The 17,699-nt window shown below is 36.1% G+C and overlaps 1 protein-coding gene across 1 annotated transcript in view; it reads right to left on the reverse strand.

The window, feature by feature from the left end:
- NEK11 (NIMA-related kinase 11) overlaps positions 1-17,699 on the reverse strand; it is a 130,067-nt gene that overhangs the window by 49,220 nt on the left and 63,148 nt on the right. The window contains exons 10-12 of the mRNA XM_014937745.1: positions 14,044-14,163; positions 12,031-12,124; positions 11,037-11,175 (exon numbers count right to left, since the gene is read on the reverse strand). Of these exons, the coding sequence (XP_014793231.1) occupies positions 11,037-11,175; positions 12,031-12,124; positions 14,044-14,163 (353 nt within the window). The remainder of the gene's footprint in view (positions 1-11,036; positions 11,176-12,030; positions 12,125-14,043; positions 14,164-17,699) is intronic.

Here is a 17,699-nt window from a genome sequence, read left to right on the forward strand (position 1 = left end):
ACATTTTAAAAAGGAAAAAAGCTTCAATTCACTTGTGGGCTTCACAGAGTGATGATTTACCTATTGTGAACTGTCTAGGAAAAATAGAGATAAAGAGGATGTAAATCACAGTAGCATTATGGGGATCTTCCATCACTTGATGTTAGAAATGAAGTAGTTAGTTCAAAATGTTTTTCCAAGGAAAAATTACTTTTTTTAACTAAAATAAAATTTCTAAAAAAAATGTTTTATTTGAAGGACACAGTTCTTTTCACCAAACTTTTCACCTCCGGTATTTTATCAGTATGTACAGACGCAAAGCATGAGAGGAAGGAAGGAGCTGCTAAAAGGAGATGTTAACAAACATGAACAGCAAGAAGGAACACTTTCATCACAATTTTTTCCTTAATTTTCTGAGTGGTTAGTTATTAGGGTTTTTTACTCTGATTTTCTAATTATCATGTATACAGAAATGGGAGGCAAACATAATGAAGATGATGCCATGCTGCCTTTCAAGCATGGTTTAAAGTTCAGCAAATATAAAAGTTTTCCAAATATTCAGAAATCCTTTTAGTATCAATGGGTGAATGAAGAGAAAGAACAATATAGTGACATAGTCAATAACAGAGAGCACTTAGTGAGTCTTGGAAGCCATTTCCTTTATGAACAAAGAGGCCCTACTATTGTAAAGGTTGCTCTATTATTTGCACAGTTTCCAGCAAAAGCAGAGCAAGAGCTGTAAATTAAAGGAAAAATGACCATGAAGCTACCTTATGACATCAATTTAAAACTACCTTAGCCCTTGAGTTATTTTAAACTTTTTTGATCAGTCAAAGCACACTTTCAAATAAAAACTCAGTTTTCCTGCTGAATTTGGCAGAGACTGCCTGATACTATAATTTTCAGTCTGATGAAAGTGTCGGGTAGGAAAGAGTCCACATATTAATACAAAAGCTGCCCCTTAAGACAGTCGCTTCCTTCTCCCCAAGATTCAGTGCAAGAATGCCATTTTTAAGACATAAGTTGGGGATATTTTCACATCTAGACATCACTCAAAGAGTAGAAAATAAATGGGAAAGGTTCAGAACCTAATTTGGTATAAGCAGTTGTGCACACGAGAGTCTGGACGTAGCAAAGATGTAAAACGCATCGGATTTGGATATAAGCAGTAATGTAAGTTATATGTTGAACAAGTACAAAACCAAGTACACGATTGCAACCAAGCAAATCTAGGAAAAAAGCATTAAGACCTTAAACACCTAGATGAAATTAACTGGTTAAAGTTAATATATTTACTAGATCGCAGGGGCACACTTCGCTCCATGGAGCAGATAAAATAGCAGGAGAATGTAAACCAAGATCTCCATTGCTGTCACCTTTCATTTCCTCCAGTTGTCTGACAGTCACATGGTCTGAAAGTTAAGCTCGTAGAAACTGCAAACTAATTCTGTATATACAGCTACCTTCTGAGTAAATTCTCCTTCTTGTAGAACTGGTTTCTGCTTCTTACATCACCTTATAATTTGGCCCAGCTCCCCAGAAATGCTGTTTAGTTTGATAAGCAAGCCAGAAAACTGCAACTAGGGGGTGGACTGGGATTCCTTACTGAATGTTTATCACACCATCCTGTTCACAAGATGCTTTCTTTGCAAGTAAATGCCTGGTGCATTTTTATTTGCATCGGTTTAACCTCGAGTCTAAAGCGGAGTGTAAAGTTATGTTGCCGCGTAAGTAGGCCAACTTGGAATAAAAACTAGTATCTTTGTAAGGAAGATTTAAAACGTTGAAATTAAGTGAAAGTATCTGCTATAGAATCTAGTATTGTTGTGGTTTAACCCCAGCCAGCAGCTAGGACCATGCAGCCACTCGCTCAGTTCACCCCCTTGCCCTTAAGAAGGGGAGGGATAGGAGGCAGAAAAGCAACCACTAGAAATAAAATTAACTCTATCCCAGCTGACACCAGTACAAGTATATAGTAATTTTTGTACATATACAGTCTTGGTGCATTTGCTTCTAATTGCTTCCTCAATTCATACAGTGTTTTGTAAACATTTTTTAACATAATGCTTCGGAAGGAGTGAAGGGACTTCCCATGAAGGTTTTGAAAAGATTTGGCCAGAATCATTTTAACTGTAGTAATTGACCAAGGTGAATTTTGAGGTAGGCTCTATTTATCAATGTCAAACTAAATCAGTATGAAAAATGTAGAAGCTATACAGTAACGTAATTTGATCTCTCCTCATACTTTCAAAGGGGTTGTTTGTTGTTGTTTTTTTACATAACTGCTGTTTAAAGACTTCATTCCACAAGCTTTCCTCTGGGAAGCTGTAGGAGCAAGACTGCTTGTAAGAAGTAAGCTGTGAATTTTTGTGAAGCTATGAAAAGATTTAAGTAGCTAGGCATACTGAACAGTACATAGCTTTGGAAAAGGTTTCCTGAGGAGGTTATGATAGAGTTCTATTCCTGATGGCCCTCAAATAAGCTAAAGCATTTGAGTAAAAACCTGAAGATGATGCAAAATGCATAAAAACCTCTATATAGAGGTTTCTAAATTATTGTAAATACTAGACTCAGAAACGTCCAAAAATTCCCAATCATATCTCTGTAATTCTATGGCTGCCCTCATAGAAGAAAGGTTTAAATGGGGAGCTGTACCTGAAGCAAGAAATCATCTCTCCAAAAGCAATACTTCTAGGGGAGAACTCCTTAAAAGAAAAGAGTAATGTTTCAGTCAAAAAAAAATGAAAAACACCAAACAAAACAAACAAACAAAAAAAACCAACAAAAAAGCATTGATTCATTTCCCTCTTTGTGGCTAAACTTGCAAACTTTGTTAAACCTTGCTTTTGCTAGAATAAATCAGATTTACTATTCCTTTAATTGAATCTGGGACAAGGTGGGATCTCAGTGTGAAACCAAGCAATGAAAACACGAGACAGATGAGCAGGTCAGAGAGGCACGTTTCCAGCGTGCCTATGTCCTCAAACCCTGCAGGAGTCATGGGAGTTTTGTCACCCCATGTGCCAAGGACTAGTGAAGGACTGGTAACTGCAAATGAATTAAACAGGCAACTTTCTCTTCACAAGCAACCCATGGTATCATTTCAGCAAGTAGCAAGTCAGGGAAGACGTCTTCTGGTCCTGGAAGTAGAGTAACCTCATGAAAGAGGAAACCAATGGGTAACCCACAGTAGAAGTCACTGCAACACTAATTGAGACAAGTCTTGGTTACAAAGGATATTGTAACAATAATAAAGGAGAAAGGTTCTTAGTGCCACTTATTATAAATATTGTTATGTTCTACTTTGGCTTGCCAGACTGTAAAACAAAACAAGACATGATTTTCCTAAAAGCCTTTGAGTGGTGTGATTGCCTGTATGTTCATATTTTGGAGTGTTACTCAGTTACCTCATCAGTATGCATAAGTACTGTTTCACAGGCACTAAACAAAAAGTGCATGTGCAGAGATGCTTAAAGATGTGCTCAGAAACAACCTTCCAAGATTTAAATAAATACCTTGAAAATCCTTCAACAAAGCTTGTAAAAATAACAGAGTAGAAAAACCCCCACATTGTTTTATGAAAGTGAACATTTCCTATTTGAGAGTCAACTGAACTTTGCCCACTTGAAATTCAAAGCAATATATCCATAACTTAAAATTAGCAGTGGAAATTTAGAAATAATGTATGCAGTTACTGTAATATACTTACCTATTTTGGAATTGTAATGATATCGAGGGGTTGCCAGATGTAATGTATTGCAAAATATTAAGCTAAGGAATTTAACATATTACAATCTTTGCAGTAAACAGAAATAAAAAGGAATATAATAAATGATGATATAATAAATCCCTTTAATTTATATGCCTTTAACTTTGAACATTATTTTTCTGTAGAAAGAATTTAAATACCACAACTAGTTAGCTTAAGCCATTTTTCTCCTTTAACTTGACCTCTTCCCACATGCAAAAATGTCTATGAAGAGCAGAGCAGTAGTTCATGCAGACCTGGGGCTGTTACAGAAACGGATGTGGATGCATGTGAAGCCCCAACGCGTAACTCCCAGCAATCCAAAAATACAAGATACAATATTTTATTGGTGGCTCTTACATCCAGTGGTGTTTTGCTGCATTTTCTTTTTCATTCCAGGCACTTAAGTGCTGCAATGAAGACAAGCCCTTAGAAATACAGATGCATTTGTATATATAATTTCTTAAATACTTTTTTAAAAAAAGCAATCTTCCCTACTTTTGTTCACCATGTCTCCTCAGCTGTGCAACTGATATGAGTATAAAGCAGCACTTTTAGCCCGGAATGCCAGCGTGTGGCTTTAAGTTTTCATGCCTGCTAGACTTTACCTTTTTGAATTTAACACTCCTCATGGCTCCTGTAAAAAGTATGGGGGTTTGGTAATGGAGATAGCTCAGTGCAATTACAGATGTGACAAAAACTACCATTTCCTTACTATCATCTTTGATGCCTCTAATTTGAATCAGTTTTTACAGTGGAAAGACCTTGGGTTAAAAGCTATCTGGAAGCGCTGTTAGATACAGTTTATGATTTTGTAGCCAATTTCAAGGCAAGTTCTACAGTAGAAATTGAATCAGAAACCTTGAACATTTAGCTATTACAGCTGTATAACAGGATTATGCCTTGCTCTTCGTGCTTTTCTCAACTGCAAAGACTGAGCTTCTCTGCCTAGAGGATTTTCTATGTGGTAAGCTAGAGAAATTTCAGATATTCAACACTAATTTCCCACATGGATAAGTACAATGCATGCTCTGATACAGATATCTCTGGATTCTTTACAATTGCATCCCCACAATTAGTGTTGCCTATTTATTAAAAACCTCTGCAAACACAGAGCCAGTCAACAGGAAGCAAGTTGTACACAGAGTTGAGAATTATGCTGTAAAATCTGGCTTCATTGGAAGACACTGTAACCAAAGCAAAAGGACTTGTACCCAAATAGTTTATGCGATGTATTGACAGAGCTACAATTTTCCATCTTTCCTAGCCCAGTGTGTGGTAACCCACACAGAAAAGCCACAGTGGTCTACTAGTACCACAGAATCTATCGAAAAGATGATCCTCAGCATCCTAAACTTCTCTCAATATCCAGTTCTCTATAAAAAAAGTAACCAGATGCCCATTTTTTCAATCAGAAACGTAGACTATGAACACCATGAAGTTAATTAGTAGATGAAGATTAACTACATTGATATATTAGAAAGTAATTAATTACTTACACGATGGTTCCAGTATTTTTTTAGAAGGAGGCCACATCATTGAACATTAAACATCTAATGAACCTGCCTAGCTGGAACAGTCTTGTTCTAGGTGGCACAGGAAGGCACTGACTGTATCCATAACATCAAGGCTAGGTGTAGCTCATGGATACTTTTATTTTTGGTTGTTAACTGTTTAGAAATGGTTTAGAAAATAAGTCATTTTATTCTACCTGCACTCATTATCATCCATTAAATACGAACAGTTCTTTTTTACAGCATTTTTTTTCTTATAAACTGACCTCTAGTTGCCAGCCCTACAATATAATTTGCCTCACTATTTTTTTTCACAAAACCACTATTGAAAGCTAAGTACATGCACTGAAAAGACAGTGATCTCCAGAAAAATGTACGTTGGCATATCTATCCTATCTATCTATCTATCCAACCGGAGTGAATTTCTGTAAAGAAATGGGTCAAGAGATGGAGGGATGGAGGAGGAAGTGATGTTAAGCAATTCATTGCAAGGTAGCTTTTCTTTTTTATGATAATCAGAGAGGACGAATGACTTATTTCCTAAGTAATTATCAGCAAAAATAGGAAATAGAGATACAGGTTTATCCTGACACATTTTGCATTGTTCATTCCTACTTCATTGCCATGATTTGCAAACTATGCTTTTTAATATTCAGAAATAATTAATCAATAAAATGAGCTGGAGAAATGTAGCAGAAAATAAATCCAAACCATAATACAAAGGGAATTTAGTTATTAATCATTTGCAATTTCATACTATTCCCTGAAAATAAATTAAGTGTACAGATACACTCATATATTTTTGACACACAAATATTTAACACCGACAGTGACTCAGTGTCTCTGAGCACATTCTCAATACGAAACTTATTTCAGCCCTTTTGTCTCCTGCTTGAACTTGGAGAAACTGGAGATGGAAAAGACATGAAGCAAAACTGTTCCCAGTAGTACAATATATTCTTAACTGTTCTGTCCACCCTAGTTTTAAATTATTTGTATTATAACAATTCCATAAATTCCTGGACACGTAAGATGGAGACATAAACATTTTTCAATGAAAATTAAAGACAGCTATAAAATATCTTTCCATAAATATCTCATTATAAAATTCTTTTAAGTTTTGTTTCCAATTACCAATTCCAATACCAATTAGATATTCCAATATCTAAAAATTTAATGCAGAATAAAACTATTGCATAAAATAGTTGCAAATAGAAGTAAAGCCATTTTTCATTGCTTTATATTTACAGTAAGAATATAATACCATTTTAATGATGCACTCAACACACTATTTCAGCCATTTACTTAATATGGTTAATAATAATTATAAAAGCAATTTTTCTAGCTGACTTTTTCTTAGCAACTCTGTTGCCTGTCTTTTTACAAATAAAGGGAGCGTTTTTTACTCCAGATTGTATGAGTAAAGATGCAAAACTGTTAAGAAACTTATTATAGTAACTTAAGAGAAATAGAAATTTAAAGCATGTTTTCAAGCCTTTGCCATTGCAAGGGATGTTACCAACCCATCTGCCATGACTCTCTGAAGATCTGCAACGTGAAGAGAAGTAATAGCTAAACCAAAAGAACCCTTTGCTCTTGCATGCACACAAAATGCAGCTAAATCAAGGAACTGAAGAGACAAAGTCCCAGAAGATGTAAAGAGAGACTCATTAAAAACCCAGTATGCCTGCCTATTTATCCTCCTGCCACCACATGGCAATAGGATGTCCTGTGCTTGTGTGATTACTAGTTCTCCTAACCAACCAGGCTGATGGTTTGGGGAAAGACGCTTGATTTCCCTGCAAGCTCATCTCTGTCTGCTGAGCAGCTCTTCAAACACTTCCTATCACTGCAAGTGTGGGGACCACGAGGACTGTAGGAAGGGAAGAGATGCAACCCGCTGTTGGCCAACCGAGAGTAGAACTGCACAACGGGCCGGGTCTGCTCTGCTGGAGCACAGCACTGCTTTCCAGAGGCCAAGATGGAGCGCATCCCCAGTACAAAGCAGGACCAGCATTGTATAACATAGGCTGGGTGACCCTGAGAACTGGAATGATGGAAAAAATTCAAAGAACAGAGTCACGAGTTTAAGCATTAAAACCAAAATAATCTATTGTAATTTGGGAGATTGGAAGCATCTTAAGGAAGGAAGGTTCAGGTATGCTAAAAGCGGATGGTGTTAAAATATATGAATATAACAGAAGTATTATATAGAGGTATTACACAGAAGGATATTACTGCTGCTCATGAAAACATGAGGAGAATAAGCAAAGGAAGGAAAAGAACTACTTAAGCTGCAAGGCAATAGGGCAATGTGTCTCAAAGTTGTCAGCATGAAACAGCCAGAAGTAAATCTAAGCCAGAAATAAGAAGGTTGACAAGCACAGCAATATTTTGGACCAGGAACAGCTTTCTTTGCTCTTCATATGTTTCTGCAGGGGGAGCTTCCTAGAGCATATAAAACAGATCAAATTCTTAGATGCCTATGGTAGCCACAGTCCGGACTTGGTGGTCAAACTGATGCTTGTACTCATTCCATGGAACAGAAGCAAATGCTGAGAAAGTGGTGCGATTAGGGGCCAGAGCTTTCTCTCTAGCAGAGCACCAACAGGAGCCAAGATAATGTCTCTGGAGTATGTGTGTTTAACGTACAGCTTCCACTCTTGGCTCATTAAGACAAAAATAGCATAACTTGCTATTCAATAATTTTTCACTGCTGCCCACTCCCAGGTTAAAGTTGGATCCCTTTCTTCTTGAGCTTAAGTAATGTAAGCACAAAAGAATTTCAAAGTGATTTTTTCTGCAAAAGCTCATGTTTCTTTGATCTCCTCCCCACGTTCTTTGTTTTCTGCTGAGGCATGGAGGATGGGGCAGAACACGTGTCCGGAATCCCAGAAGTGAAAGGCGACAGTATGCCAAGGTGCACCAGCCACCACAAGCTGGTCTGGTTGAGCAAGTGACATCTGAACAGTCGTATTTAAAAAACATGGTCTCAATCAGTCGCACAGGACTCAGCGGTGTTCCTAGTCTCTTTGAGAGAAGAATAAATCTGCACAGTATTGCTGAGTGGCATAGTAAGTAACATGATGTTGAAAAACTAACTTAACTTTGTTTTTAAAAAGTGACACTTACATTGCCTGCAGCATTTCTCTGTAAGAATAAGAATGAGATTATTTCTTTTCTTTACATTTCTGAAAAGCTGCTTGTACCAACTGTGAACAATCTGGAAGAACCTTCTCTGTAATAGACTGAGTTCATCTCAACATCAGAAGCACAGGGTCTACTCAGATCTCTTTCATATTCCAAAAAATAAAACCTGCTTGAAGACTAACAAATTGGTCAGCTATTTGTGATTCCAGACAACTCTTTAAACATCTCTCAAGAGCACAGGGCTTCTAATTGTAACAAAAAATGTTCACAAGATCATTGCTGATTACATAAAACAAACATGGACAGAAGCTTAAACTTCCTAGGGAAGTCTACAGCACTTACATGTTTTTGACATTGCTGAAATTCATCCACCGTGAAGTCCAAAATCCCAAACTGTCATAGTCATTTTCATTTATCTAACTACTCTGCCCTGTTTTTCCCAAATTTCACTAAGTACAACTACCACTGCTAAAATTGGATCAAGATGCCATGTTTTTTAGATCTACTTACTAAAGCTAATGGTAAGCTTTGTATTTGACACCTTTCCCAATGACATACATCTGTGTTTCATAATGTTTTAGATAATTTTCAGTGAAAACTGAGTGTAAGGCGTTTTATTCTTTATGGCTCTCCCTAATCCTTTAAGAGTCTGGTCGATCCTCCAAGCCATGCTCTTCTTTTCTGTTCATGTTGTAATTTATTTTTTTTTTAAGGACTGCAGGATATGAGCCAAAGATAATTTGAACTTTTCTCCCTACCTGTTGGGATTGGGGTACTATCCCTAGCTATTACCCACCAGCTTTTCCCATTCCTGAGAGGATTATTTTAGGTCTTCCCTGAACTAATTTAAAGGCTGCTGCTGAGCCTCCTTGGCATTTATGAACACTCTCCCACCTCCTCTCCCCTTCCTCAACAGTTTTTGGTTATTCGTTCTAACTAGGGAGCTTGTTAGTCTGGTTTTCATAGTCTAACTTTTTCTGCTAGCATAGTATGGGTTAGCAAGGCTTATTAATATGTAAGACAACTTTATAAAGCCATTTCATAGCCTTGCTTCTTGCTTTCTTGTTTTTCTATTGTGTGGTCCATTGATCAAGAACAAAGTTCTATTGAAAATCAATAGCTGGAGCTGCTTCTACATTTTCAAATACAAAGGTGCCATTAATAACTTAATAATTAGACATGTGGGACATGCATGGTTGCACTGAAATGTTTTAAGAAAAGAAGAGTATGAATACTGAATAGAGTAAGTAACAGCTTTGACATCAGCTTCAGAAATAACAAGGTATTCACAAAGCAAAGAAGAGAAAGCATGTAATTTCTCTTGCCTAGCCATAACTTCTTTTTGTCATAAACCCACCACTTCAATGTCAGAGACTCGGGCAAAAGCAATTAAACATACATTCAGTTTCATACAATGGATTGACCCAACTTTTGCCTCACAGATATAAATGCATCTAATTTCTGTCATTATAGTTTCACAGCTCAATGATCTCTAAAGGCAGAAACATCAGTTCCTTTCCTTTCATGCATGTTGTTCTGTTTCTATTTAGGTATCTTTGTATGCTTCCCTCAGTACATCTCCCACCCACATTGACTGCTTTCTCTCGATCCTCTATTTGTAAGCTTCCCTACCCTCCCCCCAGGATGTATTTCTAGCAGCTGGGTTCTCTCCTACACAGATCATCCCTCCTTTTACTGTGAAATAGCAAGCCAACCACGTAGACATAAATGAGGCTACATTGAAAGAAAAAATCCATTTGCTATTAAAAAACCCACCTCCACCACAAACAAGCTGATTTTGATGGTTCGGTTTAATGGCGTATACCTTCATGGGTGTATGTAAACCAACACTAAAAGGCAGAGCTATTAGAGAAAAGTAGTTTTCATACTTAAAAGTATATTAATGCATACTTCAAGATCCTAATCTGCTTAAAAATCTTTCACCATAATAGTGCTTACACAATATTATTAAATAAGAGTATGACACTATTCCAGAACATTGTAGAAACAAAACATATAAATGTGCTCTTAAAAATATTTGTCTCATTAAGCACATTTCCACAGTTTGATGCTTTTTGAAAAGCTTGAGTATTTGTACATCCACCTACAGAAGTTACATGTTATATGGTACCTCATATTCTTTAGAGAGTAGCTAAGTATTTGGGGTCAGTATAGATAAGCACAGTTTAAAGAGTTCCCATCTGCTTGTCTCATTGTTTTAGATTTAAAAAAAAATGGCATCAGAGTGTACCAAAGGTGCAAATGCTTTGAATTCTTGTACTTATTTTTGCACTGGAGAGATAATTTAGGAAATGCTTTTCTAACACTAGTCATTTCATATGTGCAAAGTTAAAGTTATTTCCTTCTAACTCATTTGGAGAAAGTCTGTTCACCTCTGTCACTGCTCACAGGTCACTCGGACTCTAGGAATGCAGACCTCCTGTCATGTAACCTTGCTGTACATCTGCTGTACATACATCCACGTACATCATTTCCTTCTCTCTTTGTACATTTTTTTGACTGCTTTACAAGTCTGACTGCTTTTTATGTCACAGTTTCCCCACCACAAATTAACTATAAGGGACAAAATCAAATCTTGCTTTGTCTATACAGTTTCATTTCAACATGAGATTTTGAATTCTTACCATGGTCTGTAAGTTCAGACGTGCGGAGTTGACTCGATGTCTCATTTCCACTTGGTTCATCATGTCCTGTAGACACATAGTCGCACGTAATCACTGGCTGAGAATGAATTAGGGGTTTTGAAGTCTGCTCGTCAGATTCCTTAGTCGAACAAAACAGCATGAGGAAACAGGTAGTTAGAGCTTTCAGCAGGATCACAATACAAGGTTGCCCTGATCTACACAACTACTGGGATTCGTATTAAGAAAACACTAAAAAAAAATCCTAACTTTTTTGTAAATGATCAGTAGTGTCTCAGCCATAAGCAGAGACGGATCAAGCATTATCTTTTCCTCCAGAGACAACAGGAAATAGAAAGTAGACTGCATGTGAAAGAAAAGGTAGAAGACAAAGCACTAACCAAAACCTCATTATTTCTGTCATGTTTTCACTGACTCTTTCCAAACTGACACTGTTCTCTCTATGATAAAACATGGTGCTAGAATTGAACAGGCCTATCTTCTGTTGCAGATAGCTTAAAAGCAAAGGACAGCTTACACTGGGAGTCATTGCAAGACTTAATTCTTACTAAAAAGCCAGTTGAAATGTTAATATTCTTAACTAATCAAATGAAAAGAACCCACAGCCATGTCAAATTAGAGTGTTTAAAAGATTACAATTCTAAACTTATCTTGAAAATTAATGCATTTTGAACTCTGATGTCATGCAGACTGTCAGCAAGTACATTTCAGAGAGCAGATTTATATTCAAGGGCGACTTAATAAAAGAAAATTGTGCAATGAATAGAGAGTTTGTCAAACCTTATCTGAATAACTGAATGTGCTTTCTCTCATCTCACAGGTTCAGCTAAGCTGTCCAGACTTTGGTGCACTTCCAAATTACTACTCTTAGAACAGGACTGTGCCTCCAGTGCTACAGAAAGCATGTAAGAAACAGCAGAGTGTTGTACACTGAGTGTGCATAAATGAGGCCTCTGAAACAACAGCCCATACGTACATGTAGGACGTTGACATTCAGCTGCTGAAAATTACGGGACCTGAATTCTTGCATTCTTTTGATATTTTCTTGATATTTTTCTTCTGCCAGCTGTCTGTAAATACAGAATACTTGATATCAGGGATTGCACAAAGGGATCTTCTAGAAATAGATGTGGAAAAGCAAATTCCATAATCAGACTCTGATGTTGCCAAACCACCACAGCATCCACCCAAGAGAGGTTAGTTTTAGTGAACTCACAAAGAGATTTCAGGCCTTATTTCCAAATACTATTATTTTTTTCTTTCACAACTTGCATAATATATTTGAGAAACACTAAATTATTAGTCCTAGTCTTTCTTATTTCTTCCAAAGGTCTTAAATACTTTGGACTTCATTCCACCCTGTAGTCCACCTTTCAGCTGAAGACAGGCAAACAACACTTGCATCCTATGGAGACTTCACCTGGGAGACAGCTGGAAACTGTGTTTTACTGTACAAGACTATTTAAGCCAGTTACTACATTAAACAGCTTTTCCAGTTCCATTCCTGTGTTCCCTTCCCATTCATCTCTAGATTTGCACTGCTGAAAGCAGTTCTCCAATCTGAGAAGGTACTGGTTTTACACTGTTTCAAATACTTTCAACCAGAGTGAGCTGGCAATAACCCAGAGCTGAATATAGATCCATTTTAAAGATTCGTGACTGAGAACAAGATTTGAAGATTAATATGTTGCCTTTATATTACAAAATAAGTATATTTAATTTTGTTCCTGCAGAAAAGAACTTGAAATCTAAATAGAAAACACTAAAGTACAAGAAAGGAAGGAAAATGAAAAGCAAACTAGAACTAACCTGCAATGCATATTATTTCCTATTTTCCATTCATTTTTAAAAAGTGAAAGAGGCAAACTTCCTATTTATAAATTTCATATAAGTACAAATATTGGCCTACCATATTATTGAAAACACCATGCAGAAGAGGTGTTAAATTTATACAGTGGTTTCAATTTAAGGAGATTTTTTTAAAAATGAGAATAAATTTACATACTATCTCCAGTATCGAAGGCAATAGTAAGCGTCAGACAGACGTACACTGTGATCAGACATATATTCCAAAGTGAGATGAAGACCTTTAGGTTTTCTGTTTGTAGTGTTTGGGTGCTGGCATCACACGTTGGCACAATTAATGCCAGGATGTGATTTTACTGAGCATTTTCACTCAAATGCAACTGCTATTGGCTTGCATGTATATGTAGCTGCAGAATTGCCATAAATTCAGACTTCATGTCACCTTGTAATATTTTTCTGTACGAGGACATCATTGCCTTACTGAATTGCTGACTTGCTTTGGTACGACAGGGTTAATTAAGATGCCAATTCTTATGTTCAAAAATAATTATTTCCTCTCAGCCTCTATAAATAACCAAGTAAACATTTGTTAATTTGCATTGCACTTTGCAAAATGTTCTTGAAGAAAACATTAAAAATGAATAAAAAAATGAATGTGGTGCTTTTCCAATTTTCATTCATACCAAATAAAACATTGAATATTTTTAACTGGTAAAAACCCAAGTGTGTGATCAAAACAGTATATTCTTATTATTATTTAAAAAAATGAATCCATGCATAGACACATAGTCCTCCTGTTGTTTCCCATATTCCACTCAGAAATGGTGCTTATTCTCCTTCAAATTCCTCCTTTTATTATGTCTCACTCGATAAAAAAAATATAAATCATAAAGCCTTTATAAGATGTCCATTACCCCTGTTTGATCATTTGGTAAGACTATCTTCTGAGCTATTAATTTTTATTGGCAAATCTCTTATGCCAAAACAATTGACAGAAGCTGGATTGTAACTAAATGTCCAACTCCTCAGGTTGCACAATTCTTAAAATAACAAGTCATTAAAAGAAAAATCTCCTATCGTAATACATCTGAAAAGCTCTCATACACTTATTTAAGCAGAAACATAGTGTACCAGTTTTGGACTAATGTTCTCACTTTTGTTGCTAATGTTATGCTCAACTTACTTCAACTTCTTTGCTTTCTCATCTGCAGTATTTAACTTCCTCAGCCTCATTCGTTCCCGTGGTGTCATTTTCTGTACTTCAGAGAGTTCCTGCAGAGTTTGTAAATGAACTTTCCTCTGACTGAAATTGAATACATGCAAACCCATCTTCATATAAAAATGCAAATATCAGTATTTTGATTTGATATTGAAACATAGTGACATTTCAAATGGAATAATTAGAAAGACACAAGTACTATAGCAGACTAAATAGACCTTAGTTTAGAAAACAAATGCCTCTTTTAAATTGAAATATTTAGATTCATTAAGAATGTGAATAATTTCAGCTGAGAACTGAAAAAGGTAAACTCAGCTCCTTAAAAGAATAAATGTTGAAGCACAGTGAAATATGTACCCTGTGAGGCTTCATTATTGAGCATATCCCAAGTACAAAGGCAGCCTTTAGATGAGAACCACAGAAAAAAGCAGTATCACCCATACATTTTGCATTGATTGTTACAAGCTGTCTAGAATAAAAGAGAATATTAATGTGCCTTTAATGACAGTTATAATTATCATGTTGTCCTTTTGAATTTCTAGTGCTAATCAATAATAACAATTCACCGGTAAAATGGTCTCCACAGACCATCTCTGAAAGCTGAGCATGAATTATTGACATATGTATCTCAGCTGTATTTATCAACAAGGGAGAGCAATATTAGTCCTATATCAGAAAGAGGATATTAATCTGAGATTTTTATTTCACATCCTACAGTAATTAAACAAATTAAACCATAGCTTGCAATGCCTCAGCAGTCATATTTCAGTTACATCACTTTTTCTATTGGTTATATTTATGATACCAAGTATTCATTTCAAATTACTATTTTTGCTCTTATGAGATAAATTCACTTCTGATGATCTAAGAGCCCAGTTTTGTAACCATATAAATTGCAACACTCCTTCTGGACTATTATTTTGGAATCAGGATTTTAATAAACTAGAAGAGAAGTTTTCGTAATGCTTTTCAAATCTTGACTATAGAGGGAAATAGTGTAAAGATATGAATATTAGTGTGAAATACAAAAGACTAAGGACAAAGACAAGAAGACCTCAATTATTCATAAGAATGGAACTAACTCTTCAAGTATGAATAATGTAGACATATTTCTTGTCCCCTGTAAAAAACTCTAATTTAAATTGTAAGAACCTCTTGGGAAAAAACCCATTTTTCATTCAAGTTGAAACTGAACTTGTACAGTTTTATGCTTACTTAAATATTTAAAATTCATTACTTGCATGGGAATGGAATAAAGTAAGCCATTAGAGGCCTTTACTAGAAGAAACTAGACTCAACTATACATGGAAAAAATTATTCCTGGTGAGAAAAAAAATCATAAATATAAAGTAGCAATGATTGGGGAGGACACCATAGCAAGCAGCTCCTTGTACACACACTCAGGCTAGAGTGTTGCTTCACTGCAGCAGATGAGGGAAATGCACTATGTTTAAATTATTTCTCCTCCACTTTTCTGCTCTCTACCATTTTTCAGGTATTTTTATTTCATTTTAACTACCTCTTTAGATTCAAGATTGCAGAAATTATTTGACATTTTGCTTACCAGAAGCCATACAGACATCTAATATTCTCATAACTACAGGGAAAATCATAAGATTATGACTTTATGCATATTCCAAACATTTAGCCAAAAAGAATAAGACTGCAGCACATCTGGAGATAATTTATAGTGAAGCTTCTCCTAGGACTTTTTTCTCAAATTGATGCCCTCAATTTAAAAACCTTAAGGTAAATTTCCATGCTCAAATAAAAACAGTTGCCATCCATTGCTCCACAATTTTTAGGACCTTTGCACAGAAGCAGCTGACTTCCTATTTCCTTTTAACAAAAACGTAAGAACATGATGTTTGTAGTTAGAACTTGCTCTTCATGTTAGAGACTGCAGACTTACTTTTGAACAAGAATAGTTACAGATTCTGGGATATAGATGAATGTCTTCCCCATATGTTAGCTCTGTCAATATATGATGTCCATTTGGAAGGTGGTAAGACTCTATACATTCAAACTAATGACAATGGATCAGGGATAGAATGTAGTACATGTTACAAATAATAGGAAGTGGGTTTATCAGTCTCCTCTAGAAGCATGGGGATATTTAAAGTCTAGGTATATATTTTACAGGTAAAAATATTGATTCCTCAAAGCATCTACAATGTTTTGGTGCATATAGATAATTTGAAATCCTGAACCCACAAATTAATGGCTTAGATTAGTAGTTTCTGCAAAATTCTCATACTTAATGTTTTTATGAGCATTAAGCTCTCAATATAATTCAGACAGAGTTAGCAAAATGTTTGGGCAAGATTCCAGCACCCCCAAACTATTTAAGGTATATTTCTGAGGAACATCTCTGCAGTTAACTATATATTTGGAAAAGCAGGAATCCACTCAGAGTTAATTGAATCAACTCAAATACAGCAGCCACAGACAAAAGACATATCTAATATTTCCCAGCTATTGCATATCTACCCGCCTGACTACCTGAAAATGTATTTCCAGTATACTAGCAAAGGGTTATTTCTAGCAGAAGCAATCACATAGAATAGTAAGGTGGCCAAAAATTTGACAATAGTCTCAGCCAACCCCATTTGCTGTTATTTATTAGATAGTCCTTACTAGCCAGTACAGGTATCGTTCATTGTTGCATTTTACATCTAGGCTTGCAAAGTTTAACATCCTATTTATACTAAAAGCCCCTATCTACACCAAATCAGAGAACCTTGGTCTGATAAATAGACAGAGACTCATCTGTCCATGAGAGACAGCAAGAACAGAAGTGACAGGGTAAAAACACCAACCACAGTTTCTAAAGAGCTTTACGGATACACTCCCAGCAGTTAAACTGGGTGAAAAAGAGGTACAGAAGATTTTGCTGTGTTGAATTCCACTGTCTTTGCTCTCCATTCTTCCTACTGCCGATACTAAATAAGACTTGCTTTCGAAAAGATGAAGCTGGTCACCTCTCCTGAAGGCATGCTTGCAAGCAGCAGAATTAGCAGCATCTGCAAACTGACCACATCTGCAAAACTGTGGGTCCTCTCCAACAGCAGAAGAATGAAGGGACGTCCATTGCACCCACACAGGACCACAAACTCCTGATTTTGAGTGTGCTAGCTCCTTACAGAGCAAAACCTCATACAGCAAACTCAGGGATAGGAAGCAAAGGGGAGGGCCAGCTGCCATCTGAACTGCAGAGCTAATTTACCAAGGCAAAATGAAATTGCATATGTTGACATTTGCTTTAATCATGGCAGCGTTGTAATTTAATGCAATTAATTAATTTAATATATATTCAGTGCCTAAATGAGAGAGACCATGTGCGAAGGCACTACTGATGTAAGAGCCAAGAAACATCACTAGCCTTAATTTCTCACTATAGTTACAAAACAGATGTAATAGTATCCTACAGACTTATTAGCTGAATATTAAAGTGTATATGCTTTTAGTCTGGTGTCATTAAGGAAACACAGCTTTCACATTCAATAGTTAGTAGGTACACAAAAACCACCACTATAAGTGATTGTGACATAATTAAAATGATCTAAACTCTCAAAATGTAAAGACAAAGGTCATAATTTACATACTAATTGGTACTAAAT

The sequence above is a fragment of the Calidris pugnax genome, unplaced genomic scaffold (assembly GCF_001431845.1).
Source record: "Calidris pugnax isolate Ruff unplaced genomic scaffold, ASM143184v1 scaffold11, whole genome shotgun sequence".
Taxonomy (NCBI): domain Eukaryota; kingdom Metazoa; phylum Chordata; class Aves; order Charadriiformes; family Scolopacidae; genus Calidris; species Calidris pugnax.